General features: G+C 44.5%; 2 protein-coding genes across 9 annotated transcripts in view; one reads left to right on the top strand and one right to left on the bottom strand.

The window, feature by feature from the left end:
• Positions 1-110: 110 nt before the first annotated feature.
• DOLK (dolichol kinase) lies at positions 111-7,191 on the bottom strand. Of its 2 annotated transcripts, none has more exons than XM_081847114.1 (2): positions 7,169-7,191; positions 111-2,134 (listed from the first exon to the last, which is right to left on the bottom strand). In XM_081847114.1, exons 1-2 carry the CDS (start codon positions 7,173-7,175, stop codon positions 408-410), a joined length of 1,734 nt encoding a protein of 577 aa, XP_081703240.1. In that variant the 5' UTR covers positions 7,176-7,191; the 3' UTR covers positions 111-407. The 2 variants fall into 2 exon arrangements, with proteins under 2 accessions (XP_081703240.1, XP_081703241.1); XM_081847115.1 differs by lacking the exon at positions 7,169-7,191 and adding an exon at positions 3,889-4,269.
• NUP188 (nucleoporin 188) overlaps positions 2,528-23,134 on the top strand; it is a gene marked incomplete at its 5' end in the record, with an annotated part of 54,192 nt that continues 33,585 nt past the window's right edge. For 2 of the 7 annotated variants that reach the window (XM_081846887.1, XM_081846886.1), the window contains 13 exons: positions 2,528-2,715; positions 13,267-13,321; positions 14,664-14,737; positions 15,684-15,768; positions 16,426-16,506; positions 17,401-17,445; positions 18,636-18,728; positions 18,832-18,951; positions 19,265-19,476; positions 20,573-20,687; positions 21,020-21,217; positions 22,109-22,198; positions 22,378-22,443. In XM_081846887.1, the coding sequence (XP_081703013.1) occupies positions 2,528-2,715; positions 13,267-13,321; positions 14,664-14,737; positions 15,684-15,768; positions 16,426-16,506; positions 17,401-17,445; positions 18,636-18,728; positions 18,832-18,951; positions 19,265-19,476; positions 20,573-20,687; positions 21,020-21,217; positions 22,109-22,198; positions 22,378-22,443 (1,422 nt within the window). Of the gene's footprint in view, positions 2,716-5,368; positions 6,642-7,450; positions 7,516-7,749; positions 7,782-13,266; positions 13,322-14,663; positions 14,738-15,683; positions 15,769-16,425; positions 16,507-17,400; positions 17,446-18,635; positions 18,729-18,831; positions 18,952-19,264; positions 19,477-20,572; positions 20,688-21,019; positions 21,218-22,108; positions 22,199-22,377; positions 22,444-23,134 lie in introns of those variants that run through there. The other 5 variants (XM_081846892.1, XM_081846890.1, XM_081846889.1 and 2 more) reach the window with 4 other exon arrangements.

Raw genomic sequence — 23,134 nt, 5'->3', positions numbered from 1 at the left:
ATCTACTATTCAAGATGTCCATTATGAATTGCCTCCTGACAGGGTTGCTTCTGACAGCCATAGAAAAGACCTTTAATCACCAGGACTTTTAAGCCACGTAAAGAGTCCAATATGCTTAGACACATTACCTTTCCTTGATTTATCTTTACAACACTGCAATACAACAGAACTAAAGTTGCTGGACTAATTTTGAAAGCACAATTAAAAATGACAAGCTGACAAAGACACTTTTGCATGTCCATTTTTAAATATTCATTTGATCCAAGAGCAATTATCTGAACACTGTTATCCCTCTTTTGGAACTTTACAGCCTGATACTGCGAATTCACTACAGTGATTCAAGCCATTGCCCTACCTATAGCCTCCATCCCCGCACCGGTCATGCCAAGATTCCCAGCCAAGGTCCCCTAAGTCATCAGTAGTATTTGGAGGTAGAGAGGCAGAAGTAAATTGTCCACTTGGGTAGTGTAGGCTTCCAAAAGGGAAACCAAGCTAATAGATGCCAGAATCCAGGAGTAGCTGGCATTTAGATCCACACCTCTGTCAAAGATCAGAATGATGGCAACAGCAATGATCTGGGCAAATATGCCCATCATGGTGCCCTCAAAGGTCTTCTTGGTTCCCGGCCATTTGATCTCCCCCACTGTGCTCCCGAAAATAGAAGCTACTGAGTCCCCAATGCCCACAGCAAGCACCCCAGAGTAAGGGGCCAGGGCCCCAGCCCCAGGCAAAGTAGCCTTTGAGGCACAAGGTCTGGGGAACAGCCAAACAGGAAGGGACATCCCTAGCAGAAGATAGATGTGAGTCAAGATCAAAGGCCCACTGTCCCGTTCATCCAAAAAGAGAGATAGCAAGTTCCTGAGGGTGTGCCCCAAGGGTTTGATGGTGAAGTATCTGATGTACTCTAGAAGAATGAAAACTGCCAAACACACCACAGCAGCCACGTAGAGTAGCTGGCGGTCGTAGATGAGTCCTGGGACATACGTTGCCACCACAATGAAATGGAAATATTTCCTGGTTATGGTTGATGCTTGGTGTTTCTTAGAACCAGATGACCTCTTGGCGTTTTGATAGAGAACCACTGTGCATGCCAAAGCAGCCAGGAGGATCCAGTAGGCGAGGAGATAAACTCTGGTCTGTGTTTGAGAGAGGAACTGGGAGAGCCAAAAGAGGGGGTTCTGCCGGATCAAGCGGTAGAGCCACGGCATGACAACCCCCAGACCCAGCACCGCCGTCATCATATGAAAGAACATGGAGGAGATCCAGGTCCCAGAATCCATGAAGAAAAAGAGGGCGGTGAAGAATATCCCAAGGAGAACCACCCCGACCACCACCACCAGGAGGAAGAAGTCAATCGGGTCCCCTCTGCTTTCGGTTACGTTCAGAGAACGTTTGATGAGCTGATTGAGGACGAAGCTTATTCCTGTCAGGACGAGCAGAGCCTCACCAGGAGTGAAGCATCGAGGCAGCAAGTATAGCAGTATCATACTGAGGTAGACAAAGATAAGCAGGACCTCCAGGACCTCAATCACTTCAGAGACCGTCAACGAGTGCTTCATGGTGTAGATGATCAGGCTGCCAGCAATGCCAGAGAGGATGCAGGTATTTGTTGGCACAGGTTTGGTAACACCGAGTGCTATCACAGAGAGGAACAGGGCGATGATCATGCCAGTGGAGGCTACGATGATGCCAAAACGCTCAAAGTACACAATACCAGCTGCTTGGCATCTCTCTTTCATCACAATGCCCAGCAATGGGACAGCCATGCAAGCTGGGAAGAGGCCACTGTTTGCTCCTGCCCGAAACTGGAAGACAGCACTGCCCAGGCGGAGGAGGTTGTCCCATTTAAACTGGATATAGAAAGCTTGGATTGCAAGTGCAATGGCGCACCAGGAAAAGCGATCCCAGACTGTGCTGTGCACACAAAGCACGATGGTGAACATGATGAGGGATTCCACAAGGATGGGTTGCTTGCTTAGCATGGTGACAGCCAGACTGTTGCGCTCCCTGTGCTCAGAGAACCCTGGCAGCTGTTTGTTCTGGTCCAATATTTTCAAATGCGGTCTCTCTCTGTGTGTGTCTGTCTGTCTGTTTCCCTCACTGTCAAAAGCTCTCTTGTATCTTAGTGCCCTTCCTAGAAGTGAAAGCAAAAACCATCCCATTAAAAAAAGAGCGTATTATATACACCATCTGCTTCTTCCCTTGTACTGAAGGAAAGCTTCTCTTGTTTAATAAAAACATTGACACGCTCTGGAACTCCATGCAAAGGGAGGATAATTTCTGCCCCTCCTTGCTAGTTTTCCATCACAGTTAAGACCTTCTTATACCGGAAGGGCTTTTGTGGCTGGAGCTCATTGCTTGCCTTGCTAGAATTGATAGGGAATCCTTTTCCTTCTGAAAGCGTAAATTCTAAATTGTTTATTGCTGTTATTATGGTAATTTTACTGTTGGTTTCATTATATGTGATTACATTTTTCTTAGCTGTTATGAACTATAAAAGGAAAGACACAGTGCAGATAAATAAAATATGGTTCAGGCACACTCCTTTGTTTACGTGACTTCTGGTATACTCTGTTTAAATCACTCTTGCCTCTCCCTGTTGCATGCAGTGTACAGATGCCAACATGGTGCCCTCCGGATGTTGAACACCCATCATAGAATCACTGTAGAGTTGGAAGGGACCCAAACCACAGCTAGCATGGCCAACAGAGAGAGGTGAATGGGAGTTATAGTCCAACAACACCTGGAAGGCACCAGGTTGGCTATACCTTTGATACAGAATACTTGGTTGCATCTAATGATACCCCCTTCTCATCTAATGATACCCCCTGAGAACTTCAGGTTTAGAAATAAAATAAAAATAAATACTCAGATTTGCCTCATTGAAATTAATGGAGGTAAGTTAGTCATAGAATCATAGAGTTGGAAGGGATCCCAAGGGTCATCTAGTCCAACCCCCTGCAATGCAGGAATCACGGTGCAAGAACCCTTGACAGAGAGCCATCCAATTTCTGTTTAAAAACCTCCAATGAAGGAGAGCCCACCACCTTCTGAGGGAGTTTGTTCCACTATTGAACAGCTCCTATCAACAGAAAGTTCTTCCTAATGTTCAGTTCTTATAATTTGTATCCAACTGGTTCAGGCCCTACCCTTTGGAGCAGCAGAAAAGAAGTTTGCTCTGTCTTCCATATAACAGCCCTTTGGATAACTGAATATGGCTACCAAATCACCTCTCAGTCTTCTAAGCAACCTAAATATACCCAACTCCCTCAACTGTTTCTCTTAAAGCTTGTGTCATGAACTGGGAGGACAACAGGGAGGAGGAACAGGATCCTGGCAAGCTGTGACTGGGACCCACCAAGGCAAGCTGGGGATGGGAAAGGAGAGATTGGAGTTGCACAAGATGACGGGATGGCAAGGGGGTGGGGGTCAAGGTGCAGGGACCGAAGAGCAGGATCCCTCAACAGAATCAGAGAGGCCTCTGTCTCCATGAACAAGGCAGGCTCTGAAGCATAGTGAGCAGTGGGAGGTATGCTCTGGGAGGCTGAGGCAGGCAAGGCTCCACAGCCCAGGTGAAGCTAATTAGCCCCACAACCCGGGGGGGGGGGGAGATGTGTGATTCCTCAGCTGAAATAGGCTCAGAACAGGTGAGGATCATATGGCTTGTCAAGCCTAGATGCCGCAATCAGGATTCAAGAAATAAAAGGGAAACAGGTGAGGGGCTGCATCTGCTTAGCTGCCCATGTTGCTGGACCTTGGCTTAGATGCTCCAGGACTTCCAATGGACTGTTTTCCCTGACTGCTAGACTTTGGACTTGACATACTGTATAAGACAGTGGGACTTGCTGCCATGTATGCTGGGGATTCAGGACAGCTTGGTTTACAGACCCCTGATCATCTTGGTTGCCTTCCTCTGCACTTGTTCCAGTTTGTCAATATCATTCTTAAACTAGGGTGCCCAGAGCTGGCCACAGTACTGTACTCCAGGTGGTGTTTGACTATGGCAGAATAGAGAGGCCCTAGGACTTCCCTTGATCTGAACGCTATACAATGGGTCTACTCTGAGCTCTGAGTAGGAATACCACTGGATACAACCCACTGTGGTTTGGTTGTTTAAGATAGAGAGAATTCTGCCTCACCGTGAGGATGGAGTAAATCATTCCTTCTGTTTCTACTGAAATCCATCTCCCTGATTGGGGGGGGACCACTTATCTTGCTTCATTTCATTTATATGCAAACAACCTATATTCTGATGGTATAGCTATTTAAAGCATAAACAATAAATTGATATACTTACATGAATCCATGGCACATCCACATCAGAAATAATATGTGTTGCATCCAATTAAGTTCTGTTTAAGAGTACACCTACTGAAATTAAGGTCAAGTCATGTCCAATCTTCTGCCCAAGCTGGTTTTGCATGGTTGCTCCATACTCCCTGCAGCAAATGCTATGATTGTGTTCCCCACATAACACATGCAAGGAGTGTTGGCTACACCCACACCCACAAACCATCAAACACTTAAGCTAGAGTGGTCCAACTTTTCATGCCAAGTAGGCTGCAAGAGTACTTTGACACAGAACCTGTTGCACACAGGGGCAGGAAGTGAGTGAGGCAAACATCTGACAACCCTCTAGCCCTCATGTTGCCTTCCCAAAGCAGGCTAGGTGAGGCACAGGGATTGGGAAGGAGATGTGAAACTCTGGCAGGGTCCTGAAGCCCTCCCATCTCCTTCCCAATGATGGGAAAGTGCAAACTAGGCTTTGGGGAAGGAGGAAGGAGGCTTCAAGGACCCTGTCAGAGCCCCATGCCTCCTTCCCAAAGCTGGGTAAGGAGGCACCAGGTAAGGCAGTGCAAGGGCTGTGGGGTGGGGCGTCTAAGTATTATTGTTGTTGTTGTTGTTGTTGTTGTTGTTGTTGTGTCTAAGTATTATTGTTGTTGTTGTTGTTCTTGTTATTATTATTATTATTATTATTAATTTATACCCTGCCCATCTGGCTGGGCTTCCCCAGCCACTCTGGGTGGCTTCCAACAAAATATTAAAATACAGTAATGCATCAAACATTATAAGCTTCCCTAAACAAATATTCTTGTGGGCCACCAAAAAAGGCATCACATGTGGTCTCTAATCCGCATGTTGGACCACCCTGGCTTAAGCACATGCATTTAGCAACCCTAGATCCATCAGTTGCATTTTCCAATACTATGTTTCTTACCTATCACATTCGGTCAGTGTGATATAATGGAGAAAGCTGTTGAGCTTGGGTGTTGGAGGACCAGCCTCAAATCCCTGCTCAGTCATAAGGTCATGAAGCAGGGTACATGTACTTGGACAGGTCAATCACAGCTTAATCTACCTCACAGGGCAATTCTAACAATAAAATGAGATAAAGTTAGAGAGTTACACATCCTGAGCACCTGAAACAGGCTTAGAGGGGAAATCTAAGCACACAACCACCCTACACTAGGCATGCAGAACTTTCTGCAAACAAGCTCTAACTTAACCTTTAAAGCTTCTCCACCCCAAGCCATGGCCATTTGCCCCACAACAAATGTCTCACATGTAACCACAAAGGAACAATTGCACTCCTGCTCACTCCTTGGCAAGCGGGACTTGGTGCTAAATGATCCACTGTTTAGCACAGACAATCCCCATTGGATCTTCTTTTGAAGGCCTGTCTCAAGAACAAGCAGGACTGCAGAGTAAGAAAGGGAAGAATCAGGAGCACATGCCTAGTTCTTTCCTTTGAAGTTGTGTCACCTGATGTCACAGTGGCACCAAAAGGTTGACAGGTAGGCAGTTCCACCAACCTGAAAAGTCGCCCATCCGTGGGGTGGAATGAGGATCTAGCCCACCAGTCCTCAAACCCTGCTCTCTACCATAGAATTAAGTAGTGTTCACTCCCAATAATTCACTCAAAAACAGTCTTATGCAATCCATTTAAATCAGTCACAGACCTACCCATATATATCCCTCCTACAACCGTAATGAAGCAGCGGCCACAGTGAGATACAAAAGGAACCCACTATTTGCACTTTTCAGAAACAATTGCAGGCATTTTTGTTCTGGCAGGCTTTCCCAGCTGGATAAATGGGTCTTTACTGTGAGTGTCCACTTGTTAGAAATTTAGTTTTGTTCTTTGCTGTTTTTAGTTACCTTATTGCCTTGAGATGGTGGTTTAGAATGAGATTAAAAAATCAGTGGTAATACCTGCCTTGACCCATTTTCACACTTCTACTTTCACACCCAAATGTCACCTTTATTTTCTATGCCTCCTCAATATGCAGTAAAAAAACAAACAGCAGCAACAATAAGAATACACCTCTCTATCCCCTCTCCAAACAAAGTTGCTTAATAATATTATCCCATTTTAAAATTTGCATCAACATTCTGTATAGCAGCAGAGAAAACAACTGAGCCTAATCTCACAAGGTTACTGCGAGGGCAGAACGACTTTTGCACACTTAAATGAGTCCATGAGAACCATTGTTAATTACTGGTGTGCTGCCAACGCTTCCCATTGCCTTTTACTGAGAGGGAGGAAGGCTACTTTGTTCTACTTTTAATGATACATGAAAGGTGTTTGTATTTATGTTTCTAAAGATGCCATTAGGTGCTTGGAGACCTTTGCATAGCATGTAAGTAACGCATCTGATGGATTCTGTACTTGACCTCCTTTGTAATGTTTTATTTTGAAATCTTTAAGATAATAGCTTGGTTTCTTGCTAGTTATGTCTCTTTCAATGTATACTTTATATCTGACTTCCTTCAGTAATGTTTTATTCCAGATTGCTGTCTTCATGTATTGTAAGTCACTGTGAGATTCCCCCCTTAAAAATATAAAGCGGAAATGAAATGAATAATATTAATATAGAACAGTAATAAGCAAATAGCAAATAACACAACGACCATGAACTTCAGAGTAGCGTCAGGTTGCCTCACTGCGCGATCGGTTACCTTTCTGCATTCAGCACCCTACACTGGGCTACCTTGGCTCTGGCAAACACATTTAATTTATCAAACCTAAATATATAAATAATATTAATAAGCCAAATAAAGAAATGCATTAAAAATATTTATACCCAGCTGCTTTTTCTCCCGCACCCACCATAAATTTTAAAATATATTTTTTTAATTAAAGCAACCTCAACAGGCTTCCACAAACCTTCCATTGCCTCACCCAGCTGATCCTTCTTCGGTAATAAACTCACCCTACTGGGCGCCGCCATCATGTCGACGTGCTACGCACAACACGTCACGTCGCCTCCCTCACACTGCGCCCCTCACGCTTCCTCCCCCCACCACTGGGGCAAGAAGAGGCAAGAGAGAGAAGGGCCTTGTGTCACGTGACTCGCGGACAGCGGGAAAGAGGCGCTCTAGCCGTTCGCTCCACCTTCTTCCTTCTCCCTTTCTAGCTCATGGATTGGCTGATTTTGGGAGGGAGAATATCACGTGGGAAAGGGGGTGGGGCAGGGGAAGAGGCAAGATGGCGACTGAGGGGCTGTGCGCGAGGTAAGGGAAGGCGCGCGTTGCGAGGAGCGACTGACTGATTGGGTGAGGGCGAGGGGAGAAAAAGATCGTGCAGTTTCAAAATGAAATAAAATGATTTTATTTTAAATTGTGGCTAAATCAGCCCGAGAAGGGAGATTGTTGGGCCAGAGCTTAGCCCTACTCCAAAGTCGGCCCCTTTGAATGAATGCATGTGGTTGGTTTTAGTCGTTTTAATGGGGTCATACCCGCAATTAGAAGCTAGTTGGATTCATGCTTAGAAAGTTGAGGTAATTTTAATCTGTTTAAGTCTTCTAACTTTTGTTTGTTTCAAAGCAGGGTTGTTGATTTTTCTTGATTTTCTTGTTTTATCTTTTTGTAAACTGCTTTGAGGTTTTTTTTCTTTTAAAGAACCAAGCCGTGTATAAATCTTGTGAAATTAAATAAATGAATAGGAAGCTGCATTCTCATGAGTTAGCCCATTGGCCCGTCTAGCTTGGTGCTGCCCACACCGACCGGGAGTAGTGGCTCTTTGGGGTTCCTGTCAGGAGATGTTGAAAGAGCTACATGGAGATGCTGTTTGGGACTGAACCTGGGAAACTTATGCATGCCAAGCAGATGCTTCAGTCACTGGGCTATGGCCCTTCCTTGGAAGACACACCACTTCCTTTTACTGAGTTGCACCTTTGGTCCATCTAGCTCAGTGTTGCCCACACTGGCTGGCAGCAGCCACTCTCCAGGTTTTTGGACAGGGTCTTTTCCCCAACCTTACCTGGAGATGCAGCTGGGGATTGAATAAGATGCTCTGCCACTGAGCTATATGCATTCTCCTAAATGTAAAAGAAGGTTCTAGTCCTCATGGTCTTGAATAAAGTGCACAGTTAAACAGGGGGCAGGGGAAACTGCCTTATACAAGTCAGACCATTGGCCCTTCTAGCTCAGTATTGCCTACACGGACTGGCAGCCACTCTCCAGAGTTTCAGACAGAGGACCTTCCCAGCCCTACCTGGAGAGGCTGCTAGGGATTAACCCTTTGCCTTTCTGTGCACCAGACAGAAACTGTAAGCACTGAGCTATGTCTCAGTCTTTTACTGAGTTAAAGGCTGATTTAAATAGGATCTTAGGAAGCTGTTTCTTGATCACTCTGGGCTACATTTTCTTCAGGTGCACAGGAATGGGAAGTTCATATTGGCAATGTACATAAGTGTGCTGTGTGTGTAGAAGTAACTGTACTTGGGGCAGTGTTAGAAACTCGGATATATAAGCTATTCACCAAATGGCCCCTTAAGCCTAGGTTAAGAGTGCGCACGCACACATGCACACACACACACGCACACACACACACATATATATAAGTGGTACCTCGGGTTACATACGCTTCAGGTTACAGACGCTTCAGGTTACAGACTCTGCTAACCCAGAAATAGTACCATGGGTTAAGAACTTTGCTTCAGGATGAGAACAGAAATCGTGCTCCAGCGGCACAGCAGCAGCAGGAGGCCCCATTAGCTAAAGTGGTGCTTCAGGTTAAGAACAGTTTCAGGTTAAGAACAGGCCTCCGGAACGAATTAAGTACTTAACCTGAGGTACCACTGTATATGCAAGAGTATGAAGCAAAATCTGGACAGCCAGTTAGGAGATGGTCCCCCCAGAGACTGATGGAATTTGATGGATTCTTGACTTCTCTGGGGGATTTCCCAGTGGATAGAGCAGGTAATCCAGTTGGTAATTGCAGAAGAAGTTGAATGTTCCCAAAGTGCTGTATCAAAGCACATTAATGGAAAGTTATGCAGAAGGGAAAAGTGTGGAAGAAAAAGGTGCACAAGCAGCAGAGATGACTGCAGCCTGGAGAGGATTGTCAGGAAAAGACCATTCAAACGTGTTGGGGACTTTCACAAGGAGTGGACTGAGGCTGGAGTTAGTGCATCAAGAGCCACCACACACAGATGGATCCTGGAGATGGGCTTCAAATGTATTCCTCTTGCCAAGCCGCTCCTGAACAAGAAACAACGTCAGAAGCGTCTTACCTGGGCTAAAGAAAAAAAGAACTAGTCTGTTGCTCAGTGGTCCCAAGTCCTCTTTTCTGATGAGAGCAACTTTTGCATCTCATTTGGAAACCAAGGACCCAGAGTCTGGAGGAAGAATGGGGAGGCACACAATGCCAGATGCTTGAAGTCCAGTGTGAAGTTTCCACAGTCTGTGTTGATTTGGGGAGCCATGTCATCAGCTGGTGTTGGTCCACTGTGCTTCATTAAGTCCAGGGTCAACACATCCGTCTACCAGGAGATTTTTTAGCACTTCATGCTTCCTTCCGCAGACAAGCTTTATGGGGATGCTGACTTCATTTTCCAGCAGGACTTGGCACCTGCCCACACTGCCAAAAGTACCAAAACCTGCAGAATGCAGAAGAGCTGAAGGCTGCTATTGAAGCATCCTGGTCTACCTTAGCAGTGCCACAGGCTGATAGCATCCATGCCACACCGCATTGAGGCAGTAATTGATGCAAAAGGGGCCCAAACTGAGTACATATGTATGCTTCTACTTCTCAGAGGTCTAATATTGATCTATTTGCAATCCTTGTTTTGCTGATTGCATTTAATATTCTAATTTTCTGAGATTGTTAATTTGGGGTTTTCATCAGCTGTACACCATAACCATCACAATTATAACAAATAAAGGCTTGACATATCTCGCTTTGCATGTCATGAGTCTATCTCATATATTAGTTTCACCTTTTAAGTTGAATTACTGAAATAAATGAACTTTTCCATGATATTCTAATTTTTCGAGTTTCACCTGTATGTGTTTTACTGAGAGTTGTGAAACTCCATTTATTTGCTGCTTGTTGTTGCATATTTATATCATGATTTCCCTCCCTGGAGCTCCAATGCTCAATAGAAGGCCAAATTTAAAAAATAAAAACTTAAAAAGAGTATTTTGAAAACTAAAGTATGGTACCAATATTTTTATTGTATAAACAAAATAACACATGTATGTTCTATTTATTCATTCACCTTTTGTAACAAACTTCAGTTTTTTTCTCCTTGTCACAGTACTCATAACAAATTGGACAGTACTCTTAGCAAATTAGTGTTACACACTACTGTAGTGATAATAGTGTCACCTTATAATTGGTTATGGATTTAGCACAAGTAATACATAGTATATTATTGTCATTTAAAGCAGTGTTGCATACAAATCTAACACAATATTTTATGTAATAAACACACATATATACTGATATTTATAAATTTTAATCATCCAAATGACTTATGGTTGTCCACTATTGCTGAGGCTCAGCCCCATTTATGTTTGTGGTGTCCAGTTAACAATTGCCAATGTGGTATTAAAATGTGTCACTCATGTGAATTGTGTTTCTAAGAAAATGGATTCTAAGAAAAAGGATTACTGTAATTGGTAAAATGTGTGACTGAACTGTAAAATATATTACAATATACACAATTCATTTTTGCTTCACTGTCTTTAGGGGAAAATGGTGACTAAACTTGTCGTTGTTGCACTTTTAACCTAGGTTTAAGGGGCCATTTGGCAAATAGCTTGCTTGTCTGAGTTTCTAACATTGATTCACAGCTGGTTTTGAAATGGAATCAGCCTTGGTTGCCCTGATGGATGACCCTTATTGTGAGAGGGACAGAGAGTGTGTGATCCTGTTGCATCTTGATCTCTCAGCAACTTTTGATACCATTGACCATGGTATCTTCCTGAACTGATTTAGTGAGACGGGCATTGTGGCGTCACTGTATTAGAGTGGTTCTGTTTGTATCTTCAAGGTGGTGACCAGAAAGTAGCACTGGGTTAGTGCTCCTTGGCCCCTGGCACTTGTGCTATGGGGTTCCACATACTGCCGTGTGGTGTCACCAATAGGCAGGGATGACACACAGCTCTACCTCTCCTTAACATCTGAATCAGGAAAGACTGTGAAAGCTTTGAACCTGTGTCTGGATGCAGTGGTGGACTGGATGAGGGCCAGTTAAACTGTGCTTGAATCCTGGGAAGACTCAGGCTCTTTGGGTGGCTGGTTCCCAAGTTTGGGAAGTTGGCAAGGTACCTGCTCTGGATAGGTTTGTACTCCCTCTGAAGGAGCAAGTGCATAGTTTGGGGGTACTCCTGGTTGCATCTTTGCCACTTGAAGCCCAAGTATCCTTTGTGGCTAGAAGTGCCTTTTATCAGCTTCATCCGGTTTGCCATTCCTGGACAGGGATAGCTTGGCCACGATAGTTCATGCATTGGTAACTTTGAGGCTGAATTACTGTAGGACAGTGGTTTCCAAACTTTTTTCAAAGAGGGCCAGATTTGATTAAGTGAAGGACTGTGAGGGCCTACCAAAGGGCTGACCAAAATTGTTGACCATTTTTTAGGGTTGAAGTTTTTTTTTTAGGATTTTACCCCAGGAAATACCGTATTTTTCGTCCTATAGGGCGCACCGGCCCATAGGACGCACCTCGTTTTTTGGGGTGGGGAATGAATAAAAAAAAATTATTCCCCCCCCCCCAGCCGCGGCTGCCACCCCAAGCCTTGCACACACCTGCCCGAAGCACGGGGCACCCTCCGGAGGGCTCCACGTGCTTCGGGCTGCAGGCTGCCGCCCCAAGCCTCGCGCGCCCGGCGGGACCTCCCGCCGGGCGCGCAAGGCTTGCAGACACTCGCCCGAAGCACGGGGAGCCCTCCAGAGGGCTCCCTGTGCTTCGGGCAACAGGCTGCTGCCCCAAGCCTTGCGTGCCCGGCGGGAGCTCCTGCCGGGCGCGCAAGGCTTGCAGACACTCGCCGGGGCTGCAGGCTGCTGCCAGCAAGCCTTGTGAGCCCGCAGGAACTCCCGCCGGGCTTGCAAGGCTTGCGGATAGCTTCCTGAAGCCTGGAGAGCGAGAGGGGTCGGTGCACACCGATGCCTCTCGCTCTCCAGGCTTCAGCGAAAGCCTGCATTCGCCCCATAGGACACACACACTTTTCCCCTTCATTTTTGGAGGGGGGAAAGTGCGTCCTATGGGGCGAAAAATACGGTAAATTGCCACAGGGGCCGGATTAAACTGACCAGTGGGCCGGATTAGGCCCCCAAAACGGACTTTGGACATGCCTGCTGTAGGGTGTTGTATGTGGGGCTGCCTTTGGTCTGGTTTGGAAGCTCAAGTTGCTGCAGAATGCTGCAGCCAGATTACTGATGAAAATTTATGGTTAAGTCCATGTGACACTAGTGTTCCAAAAGCTGTACTGGCTGCCCATCTGCTACTGAACCAGGTTCAAGGTTCTTGTATTGATTTACAAAGCCCTGAACATCTTAGGTCTAGGATATTGTAGGGATCTCCTGAACCCTTATACTCCAGATTGATCACTGAAGTCATTTTCAGCAGTGTCTTTGGTCATTTGGTGACCCTTGTTTGACAACAGTGAGAAATCAAGTCTTATTTAGTGTCATCAGCCCAGTGGAATACCCTGCCAATAGAGATTTAGCAGACACCTTCTGTGCCAACTTTTAAATGCCTGCTGAAAACTTTTCTACTCCACTAAACCTATGCAGATCCTACAATGGTCTATTGATTTTTTTAAAAAAAAATCTTTTTCTTTTAACTTGTTTTTAACTTTTTATGATGTTACTGTTGGTTTCATGCTTTAATGATGTAAACAGCTGTAATATATGTTTATGATATGGCAGTGTATAAATATTGTATATAGAAGTAAATAGATACATTACAATAAAAAAGACAGAAAAGAAGCAAAACAGATAAAGTTTTTTCTCTTCAAAATACATTCTTTTTCTAGAAGCAGCAGAGAACTGTGGACCATTCTGTTGGGCAGATCAGCTCTGAGAGAACCAGTAAGTAGAGGATGGGTTTGCCACCTCTTTTTTGTTGGGGATGCTTTTCTGGGATGTCTGCCATCATCATTGTGTAGCCTCTATCCCTTAAACGTGTATACAGAGAGGATTTTTCCATATCGTTCACTTCCCATGTAATATTTGTTCTTCCTTATGCTGCACGTTTGTGTAGAATGGTTTCTGGTGTAGACAGGCTATCTCGCCTGGAATAATAATAATATTTATACCCCGCCCATCTGACTGGGTTCCCCCAGCCACTCTGGGCAGCTCCCAACAGAATTAAAAGCACAATAAAATATCAAACATTAAAAACTTCCCTAAACAGGGCTTCCTTCAGATGTCTTCTAAAAGTCAGATAGTTGTTTATTTCCTTGACATCTGATGGGAGGGCGTTCCACAGGGCAGGTGCCACTACCAAGAAGGCCCTCTGCCTGGTTCTCTGTAACCTCACATCTCGCGGTGAGGGAACCGCCAGAAGGCCCTCAAAGCTGGACCTGAGTGTTTGGGCTGAATGATGGGGGTGGAGATGCTCCTTCAGGTATACTGGGCTGAGGCCGTTTAGTAGAGCAGCCTGCTTCCCTTATTCCCCAACCCCTAAGGAAGGAGTCCCTGATTGTGAGCTGAACATGCCCAGATTCTGTCTTCTTCCACCTCAAGGCAAAACAAAAACAAGTTTCTTTTCTTTTTATTATAATTTTATCTTTTTTTTAATAGAAAAATTCAAACTGTAAATCAGGGATTCCCTGCAGAAATTCTAGACTACAACCCTATCCATTCCATCGGTATAGCCCAATGGTCAGGGATGATTCTGTTATGTACTGTATTTTTCGCTCTATAAGACGCACCAGACCACAAGACACATCTAGTTTTTGGAGGAGGAAAACAAGAAAAAAAATATTCTGAATCTCAGAAGCCAGAACAGCAAGAGGGATCGCTGCGCAGTGAAAGCAGCAATCCCTCTTGCTGTTCTGGCTTCTGGGATAGCTGCGCAGCCTGCATTCGCTCCACACACATTTCCCCTTACTTTTTAGGAGGGAAGAAGTGAGTCTTATAGAGCAAAAAATACGGTATACAGTAATTTGAATGCTAGGTTGTGGGGGGGTGTGTGCCACCATGGTGCCCTCCAGATATTGTGGACTGTAACTCCCATCAGCCCCACCCACCATGGCTGATAATCAGGAAAGATTCTGTTCTGCTTATGCTGGAATCTAAACCATAGGTGATTATGATACTCCTTTTTGCTCTTGTCAGGCTTTGTACATGATAGTGGAAATGAGCATGTTCCTTTTTAAGTTTCAAGCATGGAGAATGATGTATTTGCTATTATTTTGGTCTTTTCTAGGCTCAGATTGAGGAAGAGTTGAATAAACACTGGCGGAGGCTGCTCGAAGGGCTTTCTTACTACAAGCCACCCAGGTACAGTAATTTATTCATTATTATTTATCAAGGCTTGCATCCAGCTCAGTAGATCCACTGAAATGAAAAACTGAAATAAAAGCATATCTGAGACATTTACAAGCTATTAAAAATGAGTAAAACCTACTAATTGGCTATGTAGGTGCTATATTGTCAAAGATCTGTTATTGGAACAGATCATAGAAATGTAAAGTTGGAAGGAACCATGAGGGTCATCTAGTCCAACCCCCTGCAGAGCTGATAGCAGAACCAGACTCTTCAAAAATAAATCTTTAATTGAAAATTTTCAGCGGGAACAGAAAATAGCTGAACCAAAAAGGAGCGTCAAAATGATGAGATAGGGCCATGTTCTTTACCACATACTTTGGAGGCTTTTTGAGAATCCTTATGGCTTTTATTTCATTCAGTGTGTGGAAAGATGGGGTGCTGGAAGATAATGTGCTGATTGTTTTACAAAAATACTTGTGGAGGATTGGTGATGTGATAGCTTAAATGTCACCCATGGCAGCTAAATGGAACTTCCATGTTCAGAGGCAGTCTAGCACAGAACTTCAGTTGCTGGGGAGGCAACAGCATGGAATAGCTCAGCTGTGACCACCAAAAACCCATAGAAATTAGGGTTTCTGATTGGCTACAATTGGAAGTGGCATGCCGGACTAAATGTGTGCTTGGTTAGAACTGGTAGAACTTCTCTTATGTTCTTAATTTCAAATGAGTCAGATGAAGTTTCTATACCTTGTTTCAAGGGCTTGAGCTAGTTGGGTAACATTTGCAGTGCCTAGTTGATGGCGCTTAGTCCTTGTAAGTCCTTCAGAGGGGAGGAAATAGTTTTCACAATACAGCTGTTTGCCTAAATTTCATGCTTGTTTTCCTTTTTGAGCAAAAAGCTTTTGTGACTTTTCATTACCACAAGTTAACTTTTTAATAATAATAATGAAATCTGCAGTGCAAGTTCAGCCGAGAAAGTGAAAGCTGACAAAAATGTGGCTGCTCCGCTGAAGGAGTTGGGTCTGAGAACCAGCAAGTTCTTGGTGAGTAGGTGTAACAGGCAGCTCTGTTGCTCCCTTTGTTATTTCCTGATAAGCTTTCCTCTGGACAGAAGTGGCGGGAGGAATGCAAGAAAGAGAGTTATTGTCCCATTAAACTTTAATTAGTTTAATGTAAATGCCCAGTGCGCTTCCATCGTCACAAGTCCCATTACAGCAGAGCATTTCGCGCAGCAGTTTAAGAAGGGCAGGAGAGGCAGTATCTTTTCAAAGAGGAGTCTTGGAGCAAGCGGTTTGGAACTCAAAGATAAGGTTTATTTACAAATCAGCAAACACGCCCAAAAGGGGAGAAGGGGAAAAGGGAACAAACACATGGGAGACTGACTATTTATACAAACTCATGTTCCTGGAAGCCTAATGACCTCCAGCTGCTCAGTGATTAGAGCGTTTCTGCTACCTTTTAACCCTTTGATAGCAACAGTTATTACCATCTAATTCCCTATTTGAATGGCAGTAGTTTCAGTTGGGGTTTGAGATTTGACTCAGCATAATTTGGAAGCACGATACTTCATAGAAGCCTTGAGAGCTAACGGGGACAAATTTAATTTGCTGTACTCTCCTTTAAAAAAAATTGTCCAAAGGAGGGGTATTGAATGTGCCCACCCCTTAACAGAAGCTGGCTGAATGTGTGTGTCACTCCAGGGTTTGGATGAAGAGCAAAGCGTGCAGCTGTTACAGTGTTTTCTTCAAGAAGATTATAGGGGGACCAGAGACTCATTAAAGGTTGGTAATTTTCAACTGTGCAGGGATCTATCTTCAGTGTTTATGTTGACATATGTTGCTACAGATGGGTCTGTGTAGCTGGGAATCTGCTAATGCCTTTCTCTGTGTGATGCTGCAAATTTGGGTAAGGCCTAACTTATTGGCTACATTAGCCATGCTAGCAATCTCCTTAAAGTAAATTTCATTAAGTCTGCAGTCCTTTCCTAACTCGAGGGCCCTCCAGACATTTTGGACTACAGCTCCCATCAGCCTCTGCATCATATGGCTGTGCTGTCTGGGGCTGATGGGAGTTATAGTCCAAAACCCTTGGAGGGCCCCGGTCTGCTGTGCACACTGCCTTCAGGCAACAGTGATGGCCACCAGCTTTAGCCACCAGCTTTAAAAAAGGATTAGACATAGCAATGAGGGAGATGTGGCAAGTAGCCATTGATGGCTTTAATGACTATGCCCTTGCTTCCATGGTCAGAGGCACTAATGCTTCTGAATACCAGTTGCTGAAAACTGCGGGTGGGAAGAGTGCTCTTGCACTTGGGTCCTGCTTGTGGGCTTCCCATTGGGGCATCTGGTTGGCCACTGTGAGAACAGGATGCTGTTGGGCCAAAGGCCTGATCCAGCAGGGCTCTTATTATATTCTTTTGTGTTCTAAAAATAGGTCCCGTTGAATTTAACAGTAAGCTAGTTCTTGGTAACATTTTTTAATGCACTAATAAACATTTTTAAGTGAGCCAAGTTTGAAGCTTGAAATCCGGAGGATGGTGGGGTGGGGAATGATAACCAAATTCCCTTGCAGTGTTTCCAGTATACATGAGATTTTGTTTCATGCCACAATCTATTTTATGATGCTGTTAGTGGTTATCAGTTACTTTATGTTACTTTTATTATGTTTCTGCATAGGCTGTTCTGGAAGACGAAAGGCAGAGTCAGGCTTTAATGCTGAAGGTCAGTAACTTGATGCTGCAATCTTATTTTGGATGGTCATTTCTACACACTGCTTTTCTGCAGATAGATGTGGAATCTGCTGATGGTCCTTGCAACTTGAGGAGCTGTGGTGGTGATGACTACAATGGATGTGGATTTGCTGGCACTTGTGACAGTTGCAAAGCTGCCTCCCTCCCACCTCAGCATCCAGATGTGTAGTATATTACAGTCATACCTCGGGTTGAAGTAGCTTCGGGACAAGTATTTTTGGATTGCGTGCTGCGGCGACCTGGAAGTAACGGAGTGCGTTACTTCTGGGTTTCGTAGCTTGTGCAAGCACAGACGGTAAAAATGACGTCATGCGCAGAAGCAGCGAATCGCAACCCGCGCAAACGCGGGTTGCGTTTGCTTCTGGATGCGAACGGGGCTCTGGAACGGATCCCGTTCGCATCCAGAGGTATTACTGTAATTGTCCTTGGAGCAGTCATAAAGCCCATTTCCCTGCAGAACAGGTGTTAAAATAAGGGAGTCCTCTAAAAAAATATATCTCCCCACCAGCACTAAGTAAATGTTTTAATGGATAAACATGCTGGGGGGGGGGAGTGGATTTTAAAATGCCACAGTCTTAAGGGACAAGATCAGAAGAAAGACCTTAAGATTTTCAGTGGAAGGTCCCTTTAAGTAGAGTGAGTTGAAGAAATTGATGACATTCTGGGACCTTTAATAGAAAGGTTGGGGAATATTTTAGCGACAACAACTCCCATCAGATCCAAGCAGGTTGGCCATACAGTCAGGGATGATGGGAACTAGAGTCCAACAACATCTGGAAAGCCACAGGTGTTTTATAACCCATAACACTTGAGGTTAAGGGAAAGAATTGACTACAGTGGTACCTCTGGTTACGAACTTAATTCATTCCAGAAGTCCGTTCTTAACCTGAAACCACTCTTAACCTGAGGTACCACTTTAGCTAATGGGGCCTCCCGCTGCTACTGCACGATTTCTGTTATCATCCTGAGGTAAAGTTCTTAATCCGAGGTACTACTACCGGGTTAGTGGATTTTGTAACCTGAAGTGTCTGTAACCTGAAGTGTCTATAACCCAAGGTACCATTGTATTTAGTAGAAAATTAATAGAAGGATGTAGGGGAGGTCATCTAAAATCAAAATGCAGCTACTAGTGTTAACGGGTGGTGACATATATTTCCACAGCTTGCTGACTATTACTATGAAGAGCGGATCTGTATCCTGCGCTGTGTCCTCCAGCTTCTCACATACTTCCAGGATGAGAGACACCCTTACATGGTGGGTATTGGGCTTTTATTTCCTGGTTCTCTCCACAATAGAAACATTAAAATAAATCTGTCCCTGGTGGTGCTCTTAATCAAATTATTTTGCTTTATAAAAGGCCCAGTATTCTCATTGTGTGGAAAAACTGGATAAGGAGCTGGTTCCTAATTACCGGAAGCAGTTTGAGGAGCTGTACCAATCCGAAGCACCCACATGGGAGACCCACGGAAGCCTAATGGTATTTTGTTCCTTCCAGCTTTTTGTATTTTTGACTTTCATTATTTGAATGTTTTAAAATAGTGGTTTATAACTTTTTTTGCTGGTAATTTCATTATTTTATTCATTTTGTAAATCATTTTAAAGGGTTGTTTCTGCTTTTAGTACCAAGCAGTATATACATTTTCAGAAATAAATGAATAAATTAGCCCCAGCCAGCCTGACCAAAATCCACATGGGATTGAGTTGCTTAAAAGCTATCTTTTTCTCTCTCCCCCTGCCCTAACCCCACATTGTGTTTGCATGTAATTGTAATTCGGATCCTGCTTATTCAGACCGAGCGGCAGGTGTCTCGCTGGTTCATGCAGTGCCTCCGGGAGCAGTCAATGCTGCTGGAAGTCATTTTCCTCTACTATGCCTACTTCGAGATGGCAGCAGAAGAGCTGCTGACTTTCACCAAAATGTTCAAAGATCAGGGGTTTGGCTCCCGGCAGACCAACAGGCACCTGGTGGATGAGAGCATGGATCATCTCGTCGAGCGCATCGGGTGAGTAGGGGGCCTCTCAAAAAGGCTGTTGCACCCCCAAGCATGTTCCAAATTGTTAGAGGATTTAGGGTAGGCAAAAGAAAATCCCTCCTCACACAACAGGTTGTTTAACTATGGAACTTGCTTCCGCAGGAGGCAGTAATGGCCACCAACCTGGCTTTAAAAAGGGAATTGGACAAATTCGTAGAGGAGGGGGATATCAATGGCTACTAGTCACGATGGCTATGCTTGCAGTTGGAGGCAGCAATGCTTCTGAATATCAGTTGCTGGAAGCCTCAGGGGGGAAGAGTGCCCTTGTGCTCAGATCCTGCTTGTGGCTTCCCTACAGGTTGGCTCCTGTGAGAACAGGATCCTGGACTAGATGGGGCTAGTGGCCTGATTCAGCATGCCCTTCTGTTCTTATTTATTCATTGCATTTATATACTGCCTTTCTGCCAGGGTACCCAAGCAGTTTTAAAGCACTAAGACAAATGATATAATATGTAAAGGGTTTTTTTGGGTGGGGGCAGTCCAACTGGAGCAGACCCTGATGTTGTCTGGGCTGCCTCCCTCGCACTCCTCTCCCTTTTTCTTAATGTCTTCATAGCCTGCTTCTCCCACGACATTGTTTTATGTCCAAAGGTGTATTAGGGTGGTGGGGTAGTACACAGACGTATGTGAAAAACATCCATGCATCTATTTTGCCACATCTGGGTAGATGTGTTGAGAATATGTAGGGAGATTCTGCAGGCAAAGCATATAATACTCTGTGTTTTAACAAGTCTTTTTTAAACCATTGTGGGCAAAAGGGCCCACTTTGCTCTTGGCATTACTGTACCACATTACAGTTCGTGAGCATTACAGAAACTAGAAGAGAGACATTCCTTCATTTTGCAGTTAATGACTTTGCTGTCTGTTTTTGCTCACCAGCCATCAAAGCTGCTCTGATTTTTTTCTTTTTTACATCACATCTCTCAAAGAAAAAATATGGTTGAAAAAAATAAAGAAATAATTGCACATGATCTCCTGAATATTTCTTATTCCAGTTCTAACTTCCTTGACCCACCCTATCCCTCACCTATATCTTTTTCTTGCCACCTTACTCCCTATCTTCCAGGTACTTCAGTGCTCTCATTCTAGTGGAAGGCATGGAAATCGACTCTCTGCATGAGCGTGTGTTGGATGACAGGAAAGAGGAGCATAAATTCTCTGGCACCGGGCAGATCCGCCAAGTAAGCCCATTGCAAGTCCTGCGTGTTCAGTGGTGAAACATACAAAAGACTAGTCAGGACAGCCAGTGGGGTGTAGTAGTTAGGGTATTGGACTAGGACCTGGGAGACCAGAGTCCAAATCTCCACTTGGCTATGAAGGTCATCTTGGGCCAGTCACTTTCTCTTAGCCTAACCCATCTCACAGGAGGATAAAATGGGGAGAAGGACATCTATGTATACCACCTTGTGCTCCTTGGAGGAAAGATGGGATATAAATGTAATAATAATAAAAAAAGAATGCTTCTGTGTCCAAGATTCCCTGAGTAAGAGCTTGATTCTCTTCTTCTGAGTAGGAGATGGACTGCTTGCTGTTAACTCTTGGGGATGTCACACATCATGCCCCAGTTCTCTTGGCCTGGGCTTTGCTGCGCCACATGTTGAGCCCCGAAGAGTCTCCTAGTGCGATCAGAAGGATGGGCAGCACAGCTATTCAGCTGAATGTATTTCAGTACCTCACCAAGCTTCTCCGATCAATAAGCAGCGAGGGAAATGTGAGTCTCATGTCTTGTGCAATCTCATGGAAGGCTCTTGAGCAGAGGTGGGTGGAACCTCCAGGCCAATCTTGGCCCACCCAAGGGTCCAGTTTGACCCCTGAGACACTTTCCCCATAACTATGCCAGCTGTCAAACAGGTGACAAGTTGGAACTTGTGTGTAGAAGGAGCAACCAAGGTGATTAAGGGTTGGAAATCAAGCCTTATAAGGAACGGTTGAGGGAGCTGGGTATTTTTAGCCTAGAAAAGAAGAGACAGAGAGGAGGAATGATAGCCATCTTCAAATATTTGAAGGGCTATCACATGGAGGATGGAGCAAGCTTCTTTTCTCGTGCTCTAGAGGGTAGGATTCCAACCAATGGATTCAAGTTACAAGAAAGGAGATTCCACCTAATTTAAGGAAGAACTTCCTGACAATAAGAGCTGTTTGACGGTGGAACGAACTACCTCAGGAGTGTGTGGACTCTCCCTCATTGAAGGTTTTTAAGCAGAGGTTGGATGGTTGGATGCTGTAGTTGAGATTCCTGCATTGCAGGGGGTTAGATGACCTTTGTTGTGCCAGGCAACAACATTCCTTTTCAACCAGGCCTTTTGCTTTTAACTATGGCTTTTTAAAATATGGGTGTGATGTACTAATGTTGTTCGCCACACCTCCCCCCAGTTTTAATGTATGTATTTAAATTTTTTTAGTTGCTGTGGCAAAAAAGCAACTAATAAATTTAATAACTAAATAAATGTATTCATTTTTACGTTTGCAGAGTTTGGGCTTGTTACATTGGGTTGTATGATCGTAATAGATGTCTCATTAAATTTTGTGCTCAACTTTTATAGTTTCTGAATGAGTCTTTGTTCACTCCATATCCTTTCCTCCCACTCTCTTTGCTCTGCAGTGCATCGCCAGCACAGCCTGCATGTGCATTTATGGCCTGCTCTCCTTTGTGCTGACCTCCTTGGAGTTGCACACATTGGGCAATCAGCAGGTAGGAGGCCAAAGGCTTAAGGCGGGGGTTGGTGGTTCCGACATTGGGTGGGCACCCAAGTTTGGTGAAGTCTGGTTTAAACAGTCTTGAACCTGGTTTAATTCTTGAGGTTTACGGTGGAAGAACCAGAAACAAGTGATGTGTAATGTGGTGGGTGGTTTTCTCTCTCCTTTCTAAAGGACATAATAGATACAGCGTGTGAAGTTCTGGCTTCTTCTAGCATTCCTCCACTGTTCTGGAAAACAGTAAGTTAGCTGCATTTGGCCTGCATTTCCTTACATTGTATTCCTTTGACCAAAGCCTTTATGGGGAAATCATCTTTTGGGCTTTGGACCTCTGCTTGCTGTTTTGAGCAATAGACTTCTTGTGTTGCTCTTCTTTGCATTGTGGCCTTCAGAAAACTATTGGTGATGGGCACTATTATAGTTGTGATGGGCCGATTGTGTTCTTTACTTCATTCTGATTAGCAGCAGTGGATTCCAAGACTGACTGGGGAGTAGGAAAGTGGCCAGTTGTGGTGCTGGCCAGCCTGGGGCTCTGCATCCATGTGGACTCTGATGCTGGCAGACAGAGAAACCAGCAGAGCTGGGGATCTGCTGCTGCAGCCTGTTTGGTCTTTACCTCCTTTGATGGCCTGGGCTGCCCATCCACTTCCTTTTGTCACACTGTAGTTTGCACTGTGGCCAGGGGAACTGCCACATGGCAACACACTTTCATTTTTATTACATAGTCTGTTACAAACTTTTCTATCTCAACCTTCTATTGCTCATGCACCATCTCCAAACTTGTCCACCTCTAAACTTCCAGTGGCTAGGATGTGGAGCACACTAGTGCTCTAAAGCTAGGAACTCCCAATGCCCAAGCTGATCTGATGTTAGCAGCTCAGGAAAATGCCTTCAATTAGCACCAGTTTGTAATGAACATTCTGTGCATGTC

This window comes from Podarcis erhardii (assembly GCF_964252035.2).
Source record: "Podarcis erhardii genome assembly, chromosome: Z".
NCBI classification, from domain to species: domain Eukaryota; kingdom Metazoa; phylum Chordata; class Lepidosauria; order Squamata; family Lacertidae; genus Podarcis; species Podarcis erhardii.
The sequence above is the reverse complement of the archived record's forward strand: the minus strand, read 5'-3'. Positions and strand labels throughout refer to the sequence as shown.